Consider the following 25239-nt stretch of genomic DNA (forward strand, 5'->3'; position numbering starts at 1 on the left):
AGTTCTTGTATTGTTTATTTGCCATTAACAGAAGTGTCTTCCTCACAAGTTTACTTACCCCTAATCTCTCACCTTAATTATTATTTTTCACTTAATCTATTTTCCATGAAACCCACCCGAATCACTAGTAATCATGGATCAGTTCATTACGCGCATTAACGATGAAGTAGTGTTTAGAAGAAAGATAAAAATTGAAAAACTAAGATCGAAAGATAGAAATTGAAATAAATTTTAATATTGTATTTAGTATAAAATAAAAGATAAAAATTAAATTAAAAATAAAGTTTTAATTTAATTTATTTAAAGAATAAAATTAAAATTAATTAATTAAAATAAAATATTTTAAGTATAAAATGTTATTAAAATTTTAATTTTTGTGTCTAAAAAATTTTAATTTCTTATATTTCTATTTTTTAAAAGTATTGAAATATTTAAATTTAAGAATAGAGATTAAAATTTTAATATTAATCTTTAAGTCAATAAATAGAATATTGAGTCACAGTTTTTTAATATTCGTCCTAATACTTTAAAACAAATATTACCCAGAAAAAGAAGCATGGATCTCACTACAATAAAAATGATTTTTAATGATATTTAAATAATAATTACTATACGTTTTATCTAACTTATATTTTATAATAATTATATAATTATTATTATTATTATATATTATAATAATTATATATTTTTTGTAGTTATTAAAAAAATTTATTAATAATTATATAATTATTAATAAAAAATTTTAATATCAAAACATAAAACGATTAATATCGTTTAATTATAGATAAATATATTAGCGATTATTTATTATCGTTAAGAACGAAACAAATAACTAGTAAAAATAATTTTTCCTTAGTAGCCCTACAATCCTACACTAACACATGTGATGTGCCATTGTCTTGTCTTGAAGCTGAGGATAACATCAAAATCAAACCCTTCCAGCTCAGTTAATGGTTATGGTCACACTCATTCACTATAAGACAACATATTATAGGGCCATCATTCTATTGGCAAAATAATCAATAGCAACAACACACTATTTATCATATATATACAAATTATTACATTTTCCTCATTCGTTACACATATATAATTCCATATAGGTAGGGTTTCGATGTGACATATATTTAATTAGTACACCAATTTTTTTTCTTTTCAATTCTATTAGTCCCTTGGTATATTCAAGAGCTGCACTACTTTTTACCTACCAGAATGATGTGTACATGGAGCACTATATTAATCCAATGACACATAAATATATAGCTAGAGCAAGATGATATGAAGCACCGACACGGATAAGAATATTTGAAATGAGTGTGCATGGAGATACTATATTTTTAAAGAAAAAATATAGATAACCAACAAAATTTTTGAATAATCTGTAAATAATGTGAATTAATAGGATTAAAAGAATAAATTTAATTAGTAGTATTAAATTAGGATATAGTGTATTTTTATTTGATTGGTAATTATTCATGTTGTTTAAAATTTTTATTGTTTCCCTAGCACTCCCCATTTTTAAAATAACAAAATGGGAGGGGTATACCGACATATAGAGTGTAAATTAAATATTTTGGTTGCATATATAATTCTAATATTTATGTCTTAAACTCTCAATCTCTTAATTTTGTCGAAGATAAAGTATTTTTAAATAAAAGAGTTATTAAAAGTAAAAATCTTTGCTACCTCAAATTTTGTTGAATTTGAGAAGTTTATTATTAATACCATGATAAAATAAAAAAATTCAGTTTAACATCAACATACTCAAAGTAAAATATATATACTTTAAAGTTAGTAAAAATTTATTAGACTTTTTGATTCAATAAAGAAAATCAAAATTAAATATAATTATGTATTTTTTTGTGTATTGCAAAAGAGAAAAACAGAAGTATATAATATACAAACAGTTAAAATAAACATACTTGTAAAAACTGATATATAAGACGAAAATCAATTCTACTACTTTAAATTGAGTTTAGAGACAATTTCAAAATTTCCAATGCTTCTTCATCAAAATTGAAGTCATCCAAAACTTTAAGGTGTATTTTGTTGTGCAAAAAATTTGGCACAAATGGTCGATGCCAGAAAAAATTCGTTAGTTAAAGTCAAATAAATCATATATACATGAAACACACTATGGTCGAAAAAAATAAGAATAAGCTAGGTTTGGTGGTCAAGTTACTTTATGTTTACTGTCTAAATTTGTTTAAGATCTAAAACTACTTGAAGTATAAATTTATTTGAAATCCAAGATTATACCAATTAGTTTATAATTTTTCTCTATAAATAAGATTAGTTTCAATAAGTTTGAGGAGTTCTATTTATTCACATACACATTTACTCACTTTAAAAATTTCTAGTCACACTGACTTACAAAAACATAAGTCATAAGTCCATATAAATATTAAAAACTTCATTTTTATTTCGATAGCTTCAATTTTATTTTTTATTTCTGTTATTTAATTTATTTTTTTATTCAAACTCTTGTAAATTTTTTGTATATTTTAATACAAGTTTTATAATTTTTAATTATTTATTTTTTATACTTGTTCTTTTTTATTTTTTACTTTATTACATATATATTTAATCAATATAAAAAAATGAGCCGAAACGGTCACCATTCAATTCTCATCCTTTTTTATTCTTTCTACTACTCTTTGTAATATAGCCAAAATTTAAAAAAGGGAGATATAACACATTATTTGATACTATAATTTAATATCGGTGAAAAGCTAAGAAAGGAAAGGAACATATAATTGTTTATATTATCATATATAGTAATAATTTGACTTTTGAAAAAAAAAAAAAAAACACATAAAGTTGATAAAATAGAAACACGGAGACCTCTCTAGAGAATTCAGTAATACTCGTTATGTATGACAGTTATGAATAGTTCGCTGCACTTTAGATTCGGCTGGTCGAATAATGGACAATAATGTTCTTGGAAAAATGGAATATTTTGAATATAAATTTAAATCTAAATTAAAAATATTGTTGTCAACACCATGGTAGCTACTAGTTTATGGAGGAGTTCCCTTGAGTTGTTCAGCATTTCACCTGACCCTGTTGTTACATACCAAAACTCCATCAATGCAATAATATATATATATATATATATATACATATATATATATAACTTTAATCCAAAAATAATTCGAACATAATTCAGTTTATTAGAGACTAAGCATTAATTAAATCCATTCAATTTTAATAATGAGAAGTTAAGTATATTTTATAAGGCAACGTTTAAGTAAAAAAATTTGAATTAAAAATATATTGCAGCAGTTGAGAGAAAATTGTTGCAAAAAGAGTGAATATTACATTTGAAAATCGATATTTTGTGGCAGTTAAAACAACATTACTATAAAATGAGAAGCTTTTGGTAGCTCCTCTCTGATTTGTCGCAGCAACCGTCGCTAGATTTTATTTAGTGTCGGTTTTTAAAAACCGCTACTAAATGTCCACTGCTATTTGCCAATTTTTTATAGTGCGGTGTCTCAAAAATTTAAATTGATAAAAAATATATATAAATAATTATATTTTTAATATATATTTTTTTATATTTTGTATAGGCTTTATTTTTACCATAAGCAAATTTTTTTTAACATAATTCGAATTTTAGATCTTTTAGTTATAATATTTTTAATATTATATCGTAAAATTACTTATTTTAAATATTTAAATTAATAGAATACATAAAATAATTATATTTTTAATAAATATATATATATATAATAATATTCTACTCAACCGTAATAACAACAAAATAAACTGTTAGAAACTTTTGTGATGTTCTTGTTGCTTTTTAGTTTTTATCAAATCCGTGTAATATATACATAATAATAATTTTAACATTCATAAGTGACTATGCATTCCAATTTATTGTTTTGTGCAATTAAATAAATAGATAAATACATAATCATCCCCTGCTTTTTTGAAAGAAAGTAAAAAAATCAAGACATTTTTCTTTTATTTTTTTAACAGCGTGCATTGCATTAAAAATATTAAAATTAAGAAAAAATTTAAAATAGTCCCTGACAATTATCTCAAAAGACAACGAGGCCTTTGACATAAAAATTATCTAATTCGGTCCCTAATAATTATTTCGAAAGGATAACGAGACTCCTATGCAAAAAAAAAATCAATATTATTTTTTTTGGCACGAAAACTAATCAGTCCAATAAAAAAAGATTAAGAACCGGATTAAGTGTTTTTTTTTTTCTTAAGGATCTCATTGTCTTTTCGAAATTATTGTCAGGAACCGAATGTGATATTTACTCTAAAATTAAATTTGTTTGATAAAAGCAAAGTACTTACCGCCGGAAGTTCGAGGAGGAGGGGAGGCAGATTGTTGAGGTGGTGGTGATGGCGGTGGATCTCCGAAGCCAAGATCAACTCCATCACTACAATTTCCTCTCATAGCACCTACAACACACTCCTCATAAAGATAATTTTAGTGACGTAATATTTATGTAAAAGAAAAATCAAAATATTTTTAAAAAATACATATTAAGAACGAAGTGTGATAAATTAAATAATTAATATAATATTGATATGCAGTGGTTAATTAAAAATATATGAATAGAAAAAGTTACTCTTTTATATATATATATATATATATATATATATATATATATGCAGTTGATATTTATTTAACTTACAACTAAGTTAATATTCTTATTAAAATATAATTAATATTATTTTTAATTTGAGTTTAATTTTAATGTATTAATAGTAAAAAATATTTTATATAATAAATTATATCTGTTCTTTTAGATGACCATTCATATAATTAATAACAATAACAGTTATTTTTAATGATATAACGTTATGTGATTAAATGTATGCGTAAAGTTATTTTATCGAAACAATACATAAAAATTAAATTATTTTAATTTTTTGACAAATATTTAAAAATAGAGAAAATAATAAAAGAAAGTAATAATAAGTAAGTGTAGTGATAAATGAAAAAGTTACATTTGGGGAAGCAAGGGAAGAGTGGATTGTTGTGGAGATTGGCGGCACCTTGATTGCAGTGACATACAGTGTTGTATAAGCCTTTTGCCTCACACTCTCCATCTCCACAAAATAAACAAGCTGTCATATAAAACAATTAAAATAAATAAACCTTCAAGTTTGAGGAAATAACTGATGATGATGATGAACTTACATTCAGAGCGATCATGAAGCTGCGTTGGAGAGGGAGCTGGAGGAAATGGAAGAGGAACAGGTAGTATATGACATTGCCTATCAATGGTACCTGCAATTCCGGAGAGATTTTGAGAAAAAATCAAGTGAGATAATATAAGATGAGAAGATATTGTTAGTGTTGTAAGTGTGAGGAGTTAGTCCCATATCAAAAAAAGTAAAAAAGAGTGAGGAGTTTATAAGATAAAAGACTCATTAATTTGATGTTTTAAAGTTTTGAGTTGAATGTGGTGTTTTGTCATTTTATATGATTGCTCTTATTATTGGTCTAAGTCATTCCTATAAATGAATTAAAAACTAATTAAAGAATTTTTGAATCATAAAAAAACATTTTATTCTTTGAATAAATAATCAAAAATAAAAATAGAGTACTTATTTTTTAATATTTGATACTTTTTTAGAAAATAAATATTTCATTACATGCAGAGGCGGGACTAAAGCAATTTTTAAGAGACTAATACAAATATATAACTCTAAAAAAAGTTTAAAATAAAAAAAATAATATAAAAATTAATGATCCTTATACATTAAAGTTTTTAATTTGAGGGCCTTATTACCTCCCATTTCCAACATTAACTTCCGCCCCAGAGCGATCATGTGGATAATTTTTTATTATATCCATTCTCCCATGACGAGTATTCAATTTGTTGTAGAGTAAATTTTAATTGAGGTGGATTTTTGGTTGGAGTGAAGTAGCCTTCACCAAAATTCATTCTAGAATCGCCTCAATTAACTCATCATATCGGTGATAAATACAAAATAAAGTGATAGAAATAATAGGTGAGGTCGACGAAGATCTTACCAAAAAAAATTATATTGTAGGTAGGGACAAATCCAAAAATCAAAGAATAGAGGAGTCAAAAATTAAAATATTATATAATTAAATATAATATTATATATTTAATAATAGATATAATTATAATTAATTTTTTAATTTAAAAAATTAATAAATAAAAAAATTATCTCAATTTTTATAATTTTTTCATAATTTTTTATGGTTTTATATCTAATGAAATATAAAATTATATATTTTTAAATATTTTATTAATTAATTTACTTTATTAAGTATTTATGTGACGATAAATTATATTTTTATGTTTTATATCATTAAGAAATATGACATAAAATAATATAAGTTAATTGTACTAACAATTTTGTTACGTAAATTTAAAATATATTAAAGTATTTTTATATAATAATAGAGTAAAAATTAATTAAAAAGGAATAAAAAAATAACTAAATAAAATTAGAAAAAAATAATATTATTATAAATAATATTAAAGTATTTTTATATAATTATAAATGTTAAAATTAATCTTAAGAAAAAAATATAAAAAAATTGAATTAAATAAAAAATATAAATAATATAAATATATGTAGAAAAATTTAAACCCTATTACATAAAGAATAATAACTCTTTTTTTTTACCAAAAATAAAGAGACTCGAACCCGCGACCTCTTAATTGAGTATGAAAAGACTATGCCATATAAACTATAGCTCATTAACAAAAATAATAATTCTTTTTACTATCATTACATTATAAATTTTATTCTATATAAAATATCTATTATAATAGTATATGAGCTTTTAAAATTTGTTGGGGAGCCAAGGCCACTACTTGCTCCCTTAAATCCGTCCCTGATTGTAGGAGTTTGTTAACAGAAATTTTAAAAAAGTCTTATAAATTTAATTTTAAAAATAAAAAATATCTTTTATTTTGTTAAAAATTTTATCAACAGTAATTTTTATTTTAAATAGTAAAAGAATAAAAAACCGTTGTAATTATTTTGCAAGATATTTAACTTCATCGGTTTATTAAATTGTCGTAACGCAATTATTTACAGAAGTTAAAAATCGTCGCAAATTAAAAAAAAAAAAACCCCGCAAAATTAACGTGCTTTTATTTTGTGAAACGAGAAACTCATTTTTTTTCCTTTCCTCGCTTTTATTTATTCACGTGGATTATATCTTTGCATCAACAATTTTAATGTGAGTGAGTCTTATAAAACGATTTAAGTGTGATATTTATATGATAGATTTTACAAATGCTAAACAATTCTCTTCTCACTAAAAATAGAGAAAAATTCTAAACGGGTTTTGACAATTATTTCGAAAAACAATAAGATTCTTAACAAAAAAAAAAATATTCAACTCAGCTCCTGAACTTTATTTTTATAGAACTAATTAATTTTTGTGTCAATATATATATTTTTTTTTATACAGAGACTAATCAATCTCATAAAAATAAAGTTTAAGAGCCGCTGAATTGAGTATTTTTATTTGTTAAGAGTTTCGTAGTCTTTTCGAAGTAATTGTTAGTGCCAGATTTTCCACTAAAATATATTAACAAAATATATAATTGTTGTATTAAAAGGGATATTAATTAAGAAGATGACTCACAGTTAGGAACAATGCAAGCAGATGAGATAGTAGGAAGAGTAATTTTCGACCAACCACGCTTACAATCGCATCTGTAACCTGGAAATTCTCTTGTTTCATGGCATCTTCCCACCCCACAAAATACCACTTGGCATATATCTATATCTGCACACACCCACCAAAATAAATTACACTTATAATATATTTATACTAATATTTGGCTATTAATCAGTTATGCATAAAATAATTTATTTATATTGTTGGTATGCTGTTTTGTGACGGTTAAAAACTATCACAAATCTCCAAAAAAACTGCCGCAATTTTTCACGTGTCTTATAGTAATATATATCCTATAAATTGAATTAAAATTATTTTTTTCTATGTATTATGTATGTTTTTTTTTTAATTATATACAAAATAATAAAACAGCTCATAAGATAACTCACACTTCTAAATTTTTCAAAGACTTTATCTTTAAAATATGGGACTTAGCTTGTAATATAAACTACTATGCATATACAGAAACAAACCATTAAATTAAAATCATTTGTATGTCTCCTTACACTATTAATCAAAATAACCAATTCAATTCCAACAGCTATAAATAAATTAGCCAAATACTCTATATATGTTAAAATGTTAAGTATATGTATACCTTGGGATGTAGAAGAATGGTTGCAAGTGAAGAGAGTTACTAAGAAAACAACAGCCAAATCTCTGCATTTGAAGGTTCTCATTATTATTATTAGGAAGAAATTAAGGAAGGAGAGAAATATTATAGTTTGATGAGAGAAAATTATAATGTGTAAGCGATTTTCATCTATCAAGAACTGTTTCAGCATTATGTATAGAGAGCTCTTAAATCTTAATCCATTTTTACAATATCAAGAAAAGTAATCTGAATATGTCAAACTAGATTATAATTAAATATAATTTGGAAACTATGAGAATATATCCTTGACCGAACGCTCAATTAAAAAACAAGAAAAAAATATCAGAAAATTTTGGAGTGAAAAATATATTTATATTTGAAAGGATTTTTGTATGCACAGAAATTAACTTTTTAAATAATTTTTTATAGTTGGTGTAATTTATCAAAATGGATAGTTAGGATAATTTATATATATATCTGGACTGGTCTGTTTTTCGCAACGAACAAAAAATTAGAAAGTCATATTTTTCGTAATTTGTGAAATAAGAAAATAGACAAAAAAAATTCTTTTTCTTAATCCGTGAAAAATTCAAAATACAATATGTATAATGGGGTATTTTCTGCAGTATGTAAAATGCCGCTCATATCAAATAAGGTTTTTTTTTCGCAACTAAAATTATCTATATATCAAGATAATGAATAAAATTTTTAGTAGATAGATCACATACAAAAAATTTGGAGTAAACATCCAATTCGATCCTTGTCCATTTTCATAAAGGACAAAGCGATCCCTATAAAAAAAAGGGACATTTCGACCCTCAACCTTTTTATTTTGGGACAATACGATCCATCTGTTAAAAAAATATTTAAATAATAATAAAAATTGGTTTTGTGGGAGGTTTTATTTGTATTTTGTGGGAGTTTTAAACCTTCACAAAATTATTTTCAGTAATATAGCTAATTACTACCACTACTACCACTATCTTCTTCATTCTCATTATTATGGCTCCTACTTCTATTATTTTTATTGATTTATTATTATCATTATCTCCTCTACTATCATCATCGTTAATACCAATATTATCAATATTAAAGTTTTCTTTTTTCATTTCTTATTCGATGTTATTTTTTTCTTTTAAAAAGTATTTGTACTATAATTACTATTTTTTTGTGACATCATTTTCATTGATAGTTTTTCTTCACTTAACCACCATTGGTGAAGGAATTTTTTCAAAAACAAACTTATTAATAGTTTGTGGAGGTTTAAAATCCCCACAAAATACAAATAAAACTCTCACAAAACTAATTTTTATTATTATTTAAATAACTTTTTTAACAAAGGGATCATATTGTCCTAAAATAAAAAAGTTAAGGGTCAAAGTGTCCCTTTTTTTTGGACAGAGATCACTTTGTCCTTCGTAAAAATGGACAAGGACCGAGTTGGGTGTTTACTCTTTTTATCTAAAATTTGATCCGTCCATATTAAATTTTTTAGATACGTCCTTGATAATTTTTTACAATAAAATAAAAATGCAACTTCTTCAAGATGTCATTTGTCTTAGACATTCTAAATTTGGATATTCCCATTCTTTTTCTTTTTATAGCTTTTCTGTTTGCAGCGAATAATAATGATTTTGATTAAGAATAGTGTTAAGCTCTTGACAAAAAATCAAGATATGATTTTGCCTCTTTCAACCTTGTTGGATCACACCTTTCTCATATTCAGTCATAAGATTATTGAAACAAATGGAATTTTACTTTTACTAATTTATTTGTTAATACAAATTTAAATCCAATTTAGAAATATTGTTGCCAACACCATGGTAGTTAGTTTATGGAGTTCCCTTGAGCTGTTCGGCATTTCACCTGACCCTGTTGTTACATATACCAAAACTCCATCAATGCAATAATATATATATATATATATATATATATATTCCAAAAATAATACGAATAAAATTCAATTTATTATAAGTATCTAAACTCTCCTATATTTTTTTTTTGGGGAGGGGGTGTTTAATGCCTAAAATCTTGAATTATTTAGAGACTATAGCAATATATATATATATATTCCAAAAATAATACGAATAAAATTCAATTTATTATAAGTATCTAAACTCTCCTATATTTTTTTTTTGGGGAGGGGGTGTTTAATGCCTAAAATCTTGAATTATTTAGAGACTAATGATAACTGCTAACTAAGTCCATTCATTTTTAACACTAAGTGATAAACTAAACACATATATAATAATAGATTTAATTACTCTGTTGATTTCTATAGTTTTGCAAAATTTTCACTTAAGTTTTTATAATTTTTTTTCCTTTTCATTGAGTCTTTACACCAAATTTTATTTTTAATTAGATTTTTATATTTTTTTCCTTTTATTTGGATTCCTGCACCATTTTTTTTAATTGGATCCTTGTATAATTAAATCAATTACTGTTAAAAGAGACCTAATTGAAAAAAAAAATTTAGTACATGAACCCAATTAAAAAAAATATATAAAAATCTAATTAAAAATTCTGCGAAACTATAGAAACCAACAGAGTAAGTAACCCATAATAATATTCTCAACAGTTAAAACAACAAAATAATCTGTTTGAAAGTTTTGTTGTTTTCTTTCTTGTTTATATTGAATCCGTCTAATATATAATACATAATAATAATTTTAAGATTGTTAAATATATAATTATTTATGTATTTTTTCTATTAGATTAAATTTTTTAGATAAATAATTTTATGACATAATATTAAAATTTGTATGATTTAAAAGTTTAGAATTCTTTTTTGTTGAAAAAAAAAATAGCATAAGACTAATAAAAAAATTCAGACTCTTACATAAAAAAATGTATTAAAAATTATAAGAATTCATATATCTCCTCTTATCAACTTAATTTTTTAAAAGAAATAATTTTACGATAGAGATTAATAAATTATACATACCATCCTTTATATTTTTAACCGGGCACATTGCATTAAAAATATTAAAAGTAAATTTGGTATCAAAGTGAAGTGCTTACCGCCGGAAAATCCAGGGGAGCCAGATTGTTGTGGTGGTGGTGATGGCGGTGGATCACTTCCGAAGCCAAGATCAATTCCATCACTACAATTTGCTCTTATAGCACCTTCAACATATTTCATGTTAACTAATTAATGATATTCATCATAAAAATACATTGCAAAACTGTGTAGCCATATAATGATATATATTAGTAATATCTGTGTGGGAATTCATCATAATAATAATAATTTTAGTGACGTGTTTACGTCAAAAATAATTAATAATTTGCATTACCTTAGCTTGATATTACAAAAAAAAAGAACTTTGGATTTATTACATGAATTATTGATTGATTTCCAGTGTAAAATTTATCATATCGTCATCGTCATCTTGTTCAAAAATAAAAAACATACATACTAAGAAAATTAATAAATGTATATATAACATTATTAGTATATATATGTAGCGGTTGATTAAAATTATATAAATAAAGAAAATTATCCATATATATATATATATATATATATAAAATTTGCAATATAAATATATTGTTAAAATTAAAGTGATATTCTTTTTATATTTTAGTAATATATATATTAAAAAATATAGTGAAATTAAATAATAAAAAATATTTTATTTTAATTTTAATAATATTTTTTAAATTACTATAGTCATCGTAGCACAGAATTATAGACATTTTAGAATATATCTATATATATACAACTAATTTTATTTATTTCAAACAATTAAGTTCAAATTAATATTATTCTTTATTTGTGGACAAAAATATTAGGGTAAAATATACAATTAAATCAAACCTAATTTAATATTACACAATTTACTCAAATAAAAAAATATTACATGGATTTCTCTTTAATTATCTTTCTATGTAAATTGAACGAGTCAGACTAGATTTAGCTCTCTAAGTGAATTTAATCATTCTGTTTCGATTTATATATACATGCATGTTGTACTAATAAATCTAATCACTCTGTTTTAATTTATGCAAGCATGCATACTGTCCTAATAAATCAAAACAAGGTAATTAAATTTATTAGGATAGCATGCATGCATAAATTAAAACAGGTTGATTAATTAAATTTAGTTATGTGTTTTATTATTTAAATTATTTTGATTTATGTGTTTTATTATTTTAATTATTTTTTAGTTAAAACTGAAAAGAATTTTATTCTAATGAAAGAAATAAATATAACAACTTTAATCTTTTTGGAGGTCGATTTTTTTGCTGTTGCTCACCGTACCTTGATTGCATTTTTTTTTTTTTGTTTCTTTTAAGCAGAAATTTTGTTTATTTGAATGTAGATCAGAATGAATTTGTTGAAGAAGTTATTTTATTCTAAAATATTTGTTTAACCTTTATTACAATGAAAATTTAAGTTTCAATGGTGAACCTGTATCTTGTTATTCTTATTAAAAAAAATTCAAAATTTTTTGGCCGAAAAATATATTTGAACACCAGAACATGAAAAATAAAAGAGATATGATTGTCGGCCCGTTTTTTACTGGTTGAATCATAAATCGGATATAATCACCCATCCAAAGGTTGAAGATGATGCTACTATTGTGTGAATACCAGCTATGAGCAATAGTGCGTGAAACATGTAGAAATTTATTATGGGTTCGAAATTTGAATTTTTTTTTCCAAAATTAAATTCTAGTTGAACTTAAATTATTAGTGAAATTTATTAAATTTTTTTAAATGCCAAAAATATGTTTTTGTGTATTTTAGTTCTCTATGTAAATCTAATCAGCTTGTTTCGATTTATGTATGCATGAATGCTGTTCTAGTAAATCTAATCACTCTATTTCGATTTATGCATGCATGATGTTTTAGTAAATCGAAATAGAGTGATTAAATTTACTAAGACAGTATATATGCATATATAAATCGAATAGAGTAATTAGATTTACTAAGATAACATGCATAAATTAAAATAAGTTGATTAAATTTACATAAAGAATTAAATTTAGTGTGATTCATTCAGTTTACACAGAAAAGTAATTGAGTAGATTTATGTAATGTTTTTTTATTAAGATAAATTGTGTAATATTAAATTGAAATTGGTTTTTTTTTTTGTGACTAAATTGAAATTGGTTTAATGATGTATTTTATCCAATATTTTAAAAAGGGGGAAAATAATAAAAGAAAGTGATAATACGTATAGTAAGAAATTGAAAAGCAGTTAATAAAATTGATTACATTTGGGAAAGCAAGGGAAGTGTGGATCGTTGAAGAGATTGGCGGCGCCTTCATTGCAATGACATACAACGTTCAATAACCCTTTTTCCTCACACGTTCCCTCTCCACAATAAAAACAACTAGCTGCCACATAAAACAATTGTTACCAAATCCGTTTTGAATGCTCCATGCATAAGGTAGGATTTAAATCTCTGATATTTATATAAGTGGACAAATAAACTGATTATTCGACTAACTCAAATTAGTTATGTGATATATTACTTTATTATATATACAAAGAAACATTTAAATTTTTTAAAACTGTTTAAACAAACGGGTAAACTAAAATTCAGCTAATCTAAATTGGTTTAACAGTGAACATATATAATAGTATACATATACAGCAAATTATTTAACTACTTGAGGTAATAATAATAATAATAATAATAATAATAATAATAATGTGTAGAATAAATATAAATAAATTGATTATGAACTTACATTTATGAGAAGGAGGAGCAGGAGCTGGAGGAAGAAATGGAAGAGGTACATGACATTGGCTATCAAAGGTACCTGCACCTCTTATCCACATTAACATATTCACTAATTTGTTTATTTGTTTAATTACACCTAATAATTAATGCAAACTTTTAAACTTTTTTTTTTAACCATAGGTATATATAATCATAATCATATAAAACTATTTATTTTGGATAGTTATTTAAATATGATTCGTTACATGTACATATAGTATTATAGTTGCAATACTCTAATCCTTTTAAACATTAATTTGATGGAAATGTATAAATGTATAATGTGGACTATTATTGTATTAAAATAAATGAAATTTAGCTATATATTGTATAAACTATAAATCCAATTATCCAACACAGAGAGACATTGAGACAATGCTAGCAGACAAGAAATAGAGAGATATGGTGATAAATACAAAGGTAGATGAGTCGATGAAGACGAGAAACTCAAATTTATTTATTTATTTATTTATTTATTCCTTGGTCTTATCTGTTTACGTGGATTATATCTTTGCATTAATAATTTTAATGTAGTGAATATTATATAAAACGATTTAAAAGTGATATATTTTTTTTTTTGGGTTCCACGGTATCCCCCAACCCGGCAGGCCAAGGACTAATCCGCCGCGGTACTAAACTCCATTTAAGGATTTGCCGCTGGCTAACCCAATGGGTTGCTGCATGCACAAGGCGGGATTCGAACCCCCAACACTTGCTTAAGCGGACTAGTGGTCTAACCACTAGACCAACCCAACTTGGTTTAAAAGTGATATTTATTTGATAGATTTTATAAAAGCTAAACAATTCTCTTCACTATTATTCATAACAAAAATTATCAAACTAGACATGTTAGTAAAATTTCTTTTCTTTTTTAATTATATAATTGTTTTAGGAAGAAACTTAGGTGTAGTTAACTTTATATGAAGTTTACACTGTACCTGAATTTTCACCTTTGTTTTATTAAAAGGAATTAAAGTAATTAATTAAGAAGATGACTCACAATTAGGAATAACACAAGGAGATGAGAAGGGACCAAGTTGAATCTTCGACCAACCATGCTTACAATCGCATTCGAAACCTGCCCATGTTTCATGGCATGTTCCCATCCCACAAAATGCTGTTTTGCATTCATCTGCACGCAACCACCAAAAGAAATTACAACAATTATGTTTTATTTATACTAAAATTAGTTATTAATTACTCACATCGACTATAAAATAACTAGAATATAAAACATATTATATTAATTTTTGTTGTAAAATATGATAGAAATTCAGTGCAGTTAATTTCATGTGAAGTTGATAGTTGAGAATCGTAAAATGATTTGATAGGTTTGACTAAATTATCATCTAACGATTCTCAGTTATATCAATTTCACATGAAGTTATCTACATCTGAATTTCCACCAAATACTATATATATTATAATATTAAGTGTATGTATACCTTCCGAAGCAGAAGAATGGTTGCAAGTGAAGAGAGTCAATAAGAAGAGATAAAATGGAACAACAGAGAAAACTCTGCATTTGAATGTTCCCATTATTATTAGGAAGAAATTAAGGAAGAAGAGAAATATTATTGTAGTTTAATTTCATGAGAGAAACTTATAATTAGTATTCGGTTTCATCTATGAAGAATTGTTTCCATTATATATATAGAGAGAGAGCTTAATCAGTGTTTACAATATCAAGGAAAGTAATCTTAATATGCCAAACTAGATTATAATTAAATATAATTTGGAGACTATGAAGAGAGCTTAATCAGTGTTTACAATATCAAGAAAATATTTTTGTTTAAGGTTAAAGTTCACTTTGGTTACTCTAAATATACACATAAATTATATATTTTAATATTTATATGTTTTATGTAATTTGAAATTTTCATTGTTTTATCTCCAATATTTTTTTTCAACACAAAAACTTAGAAAAAATAATAATAAATAGAAGGGAAAATAATACTTTTATGAACCTTGAACTGAATTCAATGAGTACAAAAACAAGTGCATTGCATCTGCATATGGATCTATCTTGAACTGAATCACTGTTTTTTAATATCAAAATCAAAATACAAAGATTAAATTTAAAAAACCTTGCAAACCTACAAGGCTACAACCTTCTTATTCAAATTGCAGCAATTGCAAGCTTTTTGTTTCACTTGCAAAATGGACCTTCTTTCTTTCTTCTGTTTTCTCCTTTAGTATACATTTTCTTTCTTTCTTTTCTTTTTCTATAGAGATTTGCTACAAGTTTCACTCTTGCTCCTTCACCAAGCCATGCTTAACCAATTCTTCCAATCCTCTCTTCAACCTTCCGGCCGCTTCTCTGCATTCGCTCTCTATCAAGCCTCCAAACGAGATTCTAAGATTACCAGGCGAACCGGAAGCGCTTCCAGGGATCACGGCGACCCCATGTCTATTAGCTAGCCAGTGAACGACTTCAAAGTCATCGTAACCATGTCCTTCAGGAAGCTTCGCCCACAAGTAAATAGCACCTTCTCCTCCCTTCACAGAACCCTCTCCAAGAGGGGAGAGAGCTTCTAGGACTATTTCTCTGTTCTTAACAAGAGTCTTGACGCGTTCTGTAACCCACTCAGGTCCCATTTCTAAGGAGTGGAGGGCAAGGTGTTGCGAAATTATGGAAGCGCAGATGGGAATGTTGTCTTGTACTTTGAAAAGTTGATCAGCAAGTCCTTCTACTTCAGATGGATATGCTATCTACAATAGATAAAAGATAAAAATTAGTAGAGATTATAACTTTTTTTTTTTTGAAAAAGATTCATGAGCAAAGTTAATGTAATATGCAATCAAAAAGTTGTATCAACTATAGGGAAAGAAACACAATCTAGACCAAAAAAAAATTTAAAGACTTGGGGAATCCTCTAAACATTTGTCACATTGCTCGATTAGGAGTACGGCTCGCTTGTCAATGCACTCGGCCGTTAGGCCTTGTTTGGTAACTGTCTTAGGATAAGGAGACATAGAAAGACACCTAAATGTCTTCTTTGCCTTGAAAAAATGACTATCTCCGTTGCCAAACAAGCATCAAGGAATATCAATATCATAAATCCAACTAGAGAGCACTGGTTATCTACATTTCTACAGCATCCAATGGTACAAGAATGAAGAGATTGAAAGAGTTTACTTACATATCCGACGCGCCATCCCATCATCCCATAAGCTTTTGAGAAAGAGAAAACATTAACAATGTGATTTCCCTCAACACAAGAGTGTTTTAGACCATCATACATGAAGTACCTGTATGTATATTTTATTTTAAACAAAATGAAGTACCATAAGGAAGACTAAGATCCATAAATACAATAAAATTTGTGCATGCCAAGTGCAGCCCCTCATGTTCTGTTCTGTCTTCTTCTATTCTTTACCCTATATTCTACTGCAATGGTACCAGGATCTTACATATTAATAAGCAGAATATATCATAATTTCATAAACATATATCTGAGACTTCTTTCTTATTTAATTTTCCTTTCATATATATATGAAGGTGAAAATAACTTAAAAAACTTACTCATATGTGTTGTCAACAATAAGCCAAGAGCCAGCATTCTTGCAGAGATCTGAAATCCTCTGGCCAATTAAAAAAGAAATACTGCTTGCTCAGAAATTTTCAGAAAAAGTAAAACAAATAGAAATGATCGAAAACGAAACAACTTTTAGTTTTAAGATCATACAAAATATTCAAAGATAGGTTGATTGCCTTCATAGGAGGAATGAAAAAGAGGCAGTAGAAATAAAACTTGAACAAAAAATTCTTAAAAACAACATTGAGAGACAGAGAGAGACCTTAAGAAGAGACTCTGGAATATAGGTACCGGATGGATTGCCAGGATTTACGACGGTGACAAGCTTTGGGACAGGTTTAGTTTCTGATAAAATTCTTTCCAACCAATCTGAAAATCAACAAAATTAAAATAAATGGCCAAAACAAAGAAACCATTGAACTATTAAACAGGACAATGTTGTATGATATGCTTCAAGGATTTAGCAATAAATGTATTCCACAAAAACTTAAAACCAAAGTGGGATAATTAAGCATGTGTGACATTTTAGCATATTGGTTCCTAGTTTGTCAATCTTTTCTAGAATTCAATAAATCCAGAGCTAGTCCATCAAATTACTGATAGGATCAATAATATAGTTAACAAAAAAACAAATTGCAGTAACTGGATCATGCAGCATCTTACCTGCATCAGGATAAAGTGTTTCTGGTTTACCAGGACCAACTAGTATATTGGTAACGCCCGTCATCTGGAAGGACATGTATGAATTGAAGTAGTAAGGGGCAAACATAACCACCGAGTCCCCCGCATCGCAGAGAGTAAGAACTAGATTAACAAATGCCTGCACTGCATATGTTTGGAAATGAGTACCACAATACTGTATGCAAACAATACTGATTATGTAAACAAAATAAGACACCACATTGGAGATAAGCCTAAGATTTACAAAACTCATACAATTTTAGTCTATGCCAAGAAAGCTGCTAAATATAGGAATGGTGAAGTTTTAAGAGGAATATATAGATTAGAAAATCAAACAACCAATGGTAGTTGAAGGGAAGAGAAGCACCTTATACTATGGTAATTGTAGATAGTATTTTTACATGAAGCAAGAAGCATTTCAAATGCTTATACACATGAACATAAGGAATCAAATGGAAGCTGAAATGCTTATAAAGTGCACTGTCTTCACTAACTATGTGTGATTTTTTCTTTTGTCACGGAAAAATTATAAAACACATTTATATTTCTGAGAAGTGATCACCTGATTGGCACCTGCAGTAACCATAACCGAGGACTTGTGCAAATTGTTTTCATCGCGCAACTGCCATCGAAAGCATAGGAGTTAATAGAAGGATCACCAATTCTCAAGAATTTCAGCTACTAAAAACAGTTCTAACTTAATATGCAGTTGACCCTTATTGAAATCCAAGTTTTACTCCAAAAAGAAGAAGTTGCAATCAGTTAAGACACATTTACATGTGGTAAGAAGAAGATAGAGTCTAGATTGTTTCTGTTTACCTTTTTTATTAATGCCGCTCGAAGTTCAGGAAGACCGTCATCGCCACCGTAACGACTAATAGAAGGTTCAAATACAAGTTTTTGCACCTTCTCCAAGGCTTCCTCCGGTGGTTTCCAATAAACCACACCCTTAAAAAGTTCAACAACCCCATCACGAATCACACGTTAAATAGAAGTAAGGATCAAATAAGATGTCAAGAGTTCATTAAATACCAATTAGTCAGATCATTAAAATCCAAAACATGATTAGTAAACTCCAAATTGAAATTTATAGCCTTTGGAAACGCAAAATTCTAGTCTCCAATGAGAAAAGCCACATGGAAATGCAAAATAAACAACCTTTCCAGATAATCAAAGTTCTAGCCTTCTCAACGGATTTACAATGCTGTGATCCCAAACCCTTTGCAATGACTGCCATTTTTGCAAACCCACACCAAACACCAAACACGCCTTTCGGTTTTAATAAGAGCTAAGAACACATGTCTGATATTCCATTTCTAGATACAAAAGGGGTCATATATGCATAGCTAAATTTGAAAAACACTTCCCAAAAGAACACTAGCATAAACCAATTCTCCTTGGAGTTCTAAGCTCTTTTTTAAAGAACAAGAACAGGAACATGAATGTTCTCTATGGTTTACATTTCCAACAAACACTCACACATTATCCAACTAAGCTTTAATAGAGTTTAGACCAATTTATAATTCAGACATTGAAAAAAAATAAATCAATAAAAAAAACACAGATCACATAAACCAAATACTAAAATAACACATACCTGAGCCAAAGACACACAATTCTTAGCTCCTCGGAGCAATTTCTGCATCTGCAAACACAAACAAGAACACACAAAACAAAACCTTGATTTCTGAAATCAAAAGTCAAACAAACAAACCAACAAAAAAAAAACACTCATTGAAAACTCATCAACATGCCGAATTCCAATGACACACAAACATAAAGAGCAAAGTAGAGAAGATTTTGTAGAGTGAGTTGAGATTATTTACCCGAACCATTACCGGCATATCTGTTTCCAAAGCCCTCGTTGCTAGATTTCTGTTCGAACCCATCTCTCTCTCCTCTCTCTCAGAGACACAGACCGCAACTGTTTCTTTCTCTCTCTCTTACCAAATCCTTTGCCTAGAAAGAGAGCTTCTAAAATTCCAATCGGGCTTCGCAGTGAAACAGTGAATTCAATACACAAAAACAAAGCACAAAGTCACAACCAATAAGAAAATGAAACGTCAAAACTTGGACCCACCTAAAAACAAAAAGAAAGTTAACTTTTCATGTGCCACGCAAGTTCACCGTTCACACACCAACCCCTTATTTTCAAAAAGCCAAGGTACTTTTCTCTTAATTTGTAAAAATTAATTAACGAATTAATTATATATATATATATATATATATATATATATATATTATATTCACCAAACATGCTGAAAGTCGTGCATCTCTTTCTCTCGTTCCTCTTCGCCGACCTTTCATCCAACTAATTGCATCACTGATCATTGATCAACAACCCCACAAAAATCTATGGTGATTTTTTTTTCGTGTTTGGTTTAAAGATTGAAACTTTGTCTTAAAAAAATGAACTTTGCAAGTGGGATATCAGGGAATCACTCTACCGACTCTTGTATTCAACGCAAGTTAGCACACATTAATGATTCTCTGAATTTCGATATTTTCCCGGAAAATTTTGCACCTTTTTTCCCGGCTACACAATTATTGGCTACTGAAACAATAAACAACTACAACTTTGTATTAACTAATGAGATTTGAGAGAGAGGGGGATTTTGTTTTGTTCATCCTTCTTCAAAGTTCAAAGTTTCAAACAATGCGGCTATGTGGATTTGTTACTGTGTTAGCTTTGGTAAGAAATTACATAAATATATTAATAAATACAAGTAATACACTTCAAAAGAAATTCACTAATTCAGATAGTTCTTAATTAATTATACCTATTTCACTAATATTATATTAAAATTAAAATTATATTTTTTGAAAAAAAAGTGTTCCATATAATTGTATAAATAAATTACATAAAAAATATTAATAAAAAATTTTTGTGTATTAACATCGTATTTAAATTTACTAATAAAACGATAGAATTTTTGTGTATTAGCAGGATTCATAATGGTGAAATGGTAAAAGTTTTAAGTATTGAAAAATACATCCATGAAAAGTTAAAATTTTAAGTATTTTTGGTGTATTATACAGCATAATGGAAAGATTGAATAAGATATAAATCATAGGATTCAAATAGGTCGGTCAAAATGACGGAGTGAGTCTGGTTTTATATGTGACAAAAAATTATCTTTAAAACTTAAAGCAAATTATATCACATTATTATTAGACCAGCTATACTTTATGGTATCTAGTGTTGGGCGGCCAAAAAAGAGCACGAATATAAATTAAGTCATACATATTTGGATAGAATAACGAACAAAGATACAACAGAGTTGGAATAACACCTATTGTGAAAAAGATGGTAGAATATTTGGACATGTGAGAAGAAGATCGATAAAATAAAATGTGGATGAGACGGTGAAAGAAAAAGAAAAAGCTAAAAAGATCATCCATGAGATGGTCAAAGAATATCTACATATAAATAATTTCTCTGTAAAAATAGTATATAATAAAATTTAATAACATTGTTTGATTCATGTAGTCAATTTCATCCAATGGGATAAAATTTTATTATTGTTGTTGTTATAGCAGTATTCATAATAATTATGAAAAATTATAAATTTTAGTTAAATGCAAAATAAGCACTATAAAAGTTTACTTGTCCAACAAATAACACTAAATTCTTTACTCATAATGTATATGAATGTGTAAAAAAAATTCAATTAATTGTTCGGTGAATAATTCAATAAATTAAATTGGATAACAAAAAGTGATTGGGGCCTTTAGATTGGTACTGCGCCCAATGACACATAGCCTTTCAAGATTGCATTACGTCCAATCCCTATATTTTGTCAGCGCACTGCATTTTAGGATTGGTCAAGACTCACGTGTATGGCTGATTTCCCAAGTAACTGGAGGGTTATTTTAACAATTAGGTATCAGGTATGTGTGGCCTTTCAGGATTGCATTACGTTCAATCTCTGTGTTTTGCCAGCCCACTGCCTTTCAGCATTGGTCAAGACTCATGTGCATGCCTGATTTCCCAAGTAATTGGAGGATTATTTTAACCATCAAATATGTGTTTAAATTATCATTCATAAATTAAAATTTGTATAAATTAATTTTGATTAAAAATGAGCTAGTACTAATGTGGTTTGGTAATTTTTATTTAAAATGAATTATAATAAATTAAATATTATTTATATTACGTTATTTAAAATTATTTTTAGATGAAAAATTAAAAAAAAATATGAATTTAAATAATTATTTTATTTTATATATTTAAATAAATTTTAATATTTTTTTAGTATTCTTAGTACTCTTTAGTACTCTAATAGGATTAATAGAATTATATTCAAAGCAAAAAAATATTTCATACAAAAAAATAAAAATAATGGTAAAAATTTTATATAAATAAAAAATAATAAAAAATTTATAAAAAAAATATGTATGAAAGAGTATTAGAGAAATAATATTATAAAAAGACAACAAAATTCATCGTATAAATAATAAAGGACACAATTGATACATAGAAATAAATTTCAATCCAACATAAAAAATTGAACGCAAAAGCTAGAAATTGTAACTTTTGGTAAACATGAGGTAAAGGGTAAGATCAAGTTTACGTTCACATAAAGAAAAAACAGTTAAACAAAAAAGTGAAGCTTTTTAGAAAACTAAACGAGCTTTTGATATTCCAAACACACTTAAGATCCTTGGATCGAAACTGACACTCTTCAAAAGGAAAAAAATTCAAAAAAAAAATTGTTACAGGATAATTTAGTTAAATATATTAATAAATATATTATGTCCATACTAAAATTAGTTATTAAAATTAGTCACGAGTATAATATATGTTAAAATATAAATATACATTAAAAATAAATTACACTACACATACATTTATATATAAATATATTAGTAACTAATTTTGGTATACTAATAATTTTTTTATATACTAATCTAAGAGCTCTCAAAAACATATACACATAAGTTTTCACTTTTAAGTTTTTATATTTATGGCTCAAAAAACAAAAAGAAATAACAATCATTAAGAATATAACTAGAAAATTATTTTTTTAATCAATTTCAACTAATTTTTAAAATTTTATTTTTACCTTTGCATTCATCACTTCTCGAAACTCTGTATATGCAGTCGGATTTCCAACTTAATTTTTTTAATTTTTTTTAATCTTATTAAAATCTCTAAATATAATAATTTTTAATTACCCATTAAAATTTTATGCTATTTAAATTTGTCTACTCTCACCCCATTCAACATGCATATTTATACGGTATTAGAATATAGATATTTTATATTGATCTTTACTATATTGTTCTATTGTTACAGAGATTTTTATTCAAAAACATTATTCATGTTGTGATTTCATCAACAGCCTACGAAACGAAGAAGAATAAATAAATTTGATAGTGAATTGGTGATGTTTTTTATAATTGGTGAATGAATATATATAAGTGAGTGAGAAAGAAAGAAAAAATCTAAAAAGATCATTCATGAGATAGTTAAACAATATCTACATATAAACAAGATAGTATATAACAGAGTTTAATGACGTTGTTTGATTTATGTAATCAACTTTATCTAATGGAATAAAATTTTATTTTTATTGTTGTTATAACAGTATTCATAATAAAAAAAGAATTAATTCAATTAATTGTTTGGTGAATAATTCAATAAATTAAATTGGAGAACAAAAAGTGATTGGGCCTTTAGGTTTGTACTGCGCCCAATAACATGGCCTTTCAGGATTGCATTACGCGCCATTCCTAGAGATGTCAATGGGGTAGGACTAGGGCTAAGGCTAGGGCGGGGGCGGGGGATGTCTCCCTGCTCTCCATTCCCACCTTTAGATTTATTCTCAATTTCCGCTCTTATTCTTTGTCGTAGGGGAATATTGCTTTCCATCCCCATGTCTCACGGAGCCCCATTTTCCACGGAGACCCAATTCCTCATTTACATAGTTCTGACTAATTATTAATTTCTATAAGAATAGAGCTGCAAGTATCTATCTTATACAAAAACTGCAAGATTTTATACAAAAAGTCTAAATGACACGATGGTGACTTCTTTTGAAATAACGCAATGGGAGGACACAACGACGAGCCAAAGAAAAAAGCAGTGGACGAGGTGGGAGATGCGGCAACAGAGAGGAGAATGGACACGACGGCAGAGTTACGAAAAGGATCGCCGTAAATAGAAATTACGACACGGTAAGGGTGATGGCACGTTGAGGTATGACGATGCGGTGAGAAGGGTGACGAGAGGGTGGTTGCAGAGAGGTTGGATGGAGTATGGACAGCCGTAAGGATCTCTGAATTGAAGAAGGGTTATGCAAATAAAGATTATGAGTTTTGAGTTTCTATATATATGTGTGTGAGAAATGACTAAAAAATATATATGAGAAATAAACTATTAAAAATAATTCAAATAATTCATAAATTTCGGGAGATAGCGGGGACGAGACAGGGATCCCCGCTCGAGTTCCGCGCCTGCTTCGGAGAAATTTTATCCCCCATTTCCGCGAAAAAAATTATCCACAATCAGATCTTCATTTGGGACAGTCCCGCAGGAATTCCCGCGTCTTGGAGAATTTTGCCATCCCTAACAATCCCTGTGTTTTGTCGGCCCACTACCTTTTTAAGATTAGTCATGTGCATGGCTGTTTTCAAGTAACTATAAGGTTATTAGTATTGCTCTTAAAGTCTTAATAACTATATGTGTGTTTGGATTACTATTTGTAAATTGAAATTTGTATAAAAATGATTTAACAAAATTAATTTTGATTAAAAGTGAGTTGGTAGTAACGTAATTTATTTTTGATAATTTTTATTCAAAATGGATTATAATAAATTAAATATTATTTAAATTACATTATTTAAAATCACTTTTTAGATGAAAAATTACAGAAAAAGATATAAATTTAAATAATTATTTTATATTATTTTATAATTTTATTTTAGACATTTAAATAAATTTTAATATTTTTTAGTATTCTCAATACTTTTTAATACTCTAGTAGAATTAATAGAATCATATTCAAAGCAAAAAAATATTCTATACAAAAAAATAAAAAT

The 25239-nt window shown here is 26.9% G+C and overlaps 3 protein-coding genes across 3 annotated transcripts; all 3 read right to left on the minus strand.

The window, feature by feature from the left end:
• Window positions 1-2893: 2893 nt before the first annotated feature.
• LOC130948313 (uncharacterized) lies at window positions 2894-8325 on the minus strand. The gene is made up of 6 exons (XM_057877031.1): window positions 8244-8325; window positions 7610-7753; window positions 5171-5260; window positions 4978-5097; window positions 4318-4425; window positions 2894-3063 (listed from the first exon to the last, which is right to left on the minus strand). The coding sequence occupies exons 1-6, from the start codon at window positions 8323-8325 to the stop codon at window positions 2978-2980; spliced, it is 630 nt and encodes a 209-aa protein (XP_057733014.1). The 3' UTR covers window positions 2894-2977.
• Window positions 8326-9880: 1555 nt separating this feature from the next.
• On the minus strand, window positions 9881-15572 carry LOC130947308 (uncharacterized). Its single transcript, XM_057875975.1, has 6 exons — window positions 15421-15572; window positions 14976-15107; window positions 13944-14015; window positions 13464-13586; window positions 11262-11366; window positions 9881-10112 (listed from the first exon to the last, which is right to left on the minus strand). The coding sequence occupies exons 1-6, from the start codon at window positions 15512-15514 to the stop codon at window positions 10027-10029; spliced, it is 612 nt and encodes a 203-aa protein (XP_057731958.1). The 5' UTR covers window positions 15515-15572; the 3' UTR covers window positions 9881-10026.
• Window positions 15573-15907: 335 nt separating this feature from the next.
• Window positions 15908-20205, minus strand: LOC130951066 (aromatic aminotransferase ISS1). Its single transcript, XM_057879678.1, has 9 exons — window positions 20022-20205; window positions 19793-19840; window positions 19015-19143; window positions 18758-18817; window positions 18178-18334; window positions 17777-17883; window positions 17502-17560; window positions 17119-17227; window positions 15908-16687 (listed from the first exon to the last, which is right to left on the minus strand). Exons 1-9 carry the CDS (start codon window positions 20082-20084, stop codon window positions 16223-16225), a joined length of 1197 nt encoding a protein of 398 aa, XP_057735661.1. The 5' UTR covers window positions 20085-20205; the 3' UTR covers window positions 15908-16222.
• Window positions 20206-25239: the final 5034 nt, after the last annotated feature.

This window comes from Arachis stenosperma, chromosome 9, assembly GCF_014773155.1.
Source record: "Arachis stenosperma cultivar V10309 chromosome 9, arast.V10309.gnm1.PFL2, whole genome shotgun sequence".
In the NCBI taxonomy this organism is placed as follows: Eukaryota; Viridiplantae; Streptophyta; class Magnoliopsida; order Fabales; family Fabaceae; genus Arachis; species Arachis stenosperma.

Coding starts and splice junctions, on each gene's coding strand:
- LOC130951066 (XM_057879678.1), bottom strand. CDS start 20,084: ATGGGTTCGAACAGAAATCTAGCAACGAGGGCTTTGGAAACAGATATG. Junction 17,561..17,776: donor TTCCAGAGTCTCTTCTTAAG/GTCTCTCTCTGT, acceptor TTAATTGGCCAG/AGGATTTCAGATCTCTGCAA. Junction 17,228..17,501: donor ATTGTTGACAACACATATGA/GTAAGTTTTTTA, acceptor ATATACATACAG/GTACTTCATGTATGATGGTC.
- LOC130947308 (XM_057875975.1), bottom strand. CDS start 15,514: ATGGGAACATTCAAATGCAGAGTTTTCTCTGTTGTTCCATTTTATCTC. Junction 14,016..14,975: donor TCCTTGTGTTATTCCTAATT/GTGAGTCATCTT, acceptor TAAGAGGTGCAG/GTACCTTTGATAGCCAATGT. Junction 13,587..13,943: donor TGCTCCTCCTTCTCATAAAT/GTAAGTTCATAA, acceptor TTTATGTGGCAG/CTAGTTGTTTTTATTGTGGA.
- LOC130948313 (XM_057877031.1), bottom strand. CDS start 8,325: ATGAGAACCTTCAAATGCAGAGATTTGGCTGTTGTTTTCTTAGTAACT. Junction 5,261..7,609: donor TGCTTGCATTGTTCCTAACT/GTGAGTCATCTT, acceptor CCGGAATTGCAG/GTACCATTGATAGGCAATGT. Junction 5,098..5,170: donor GCTTCATGATCGCTCTGAAT/GTAAGTTCATCA, acceptor TTTATATGACAG/CTTGTTTATTTTGTGGAGAT.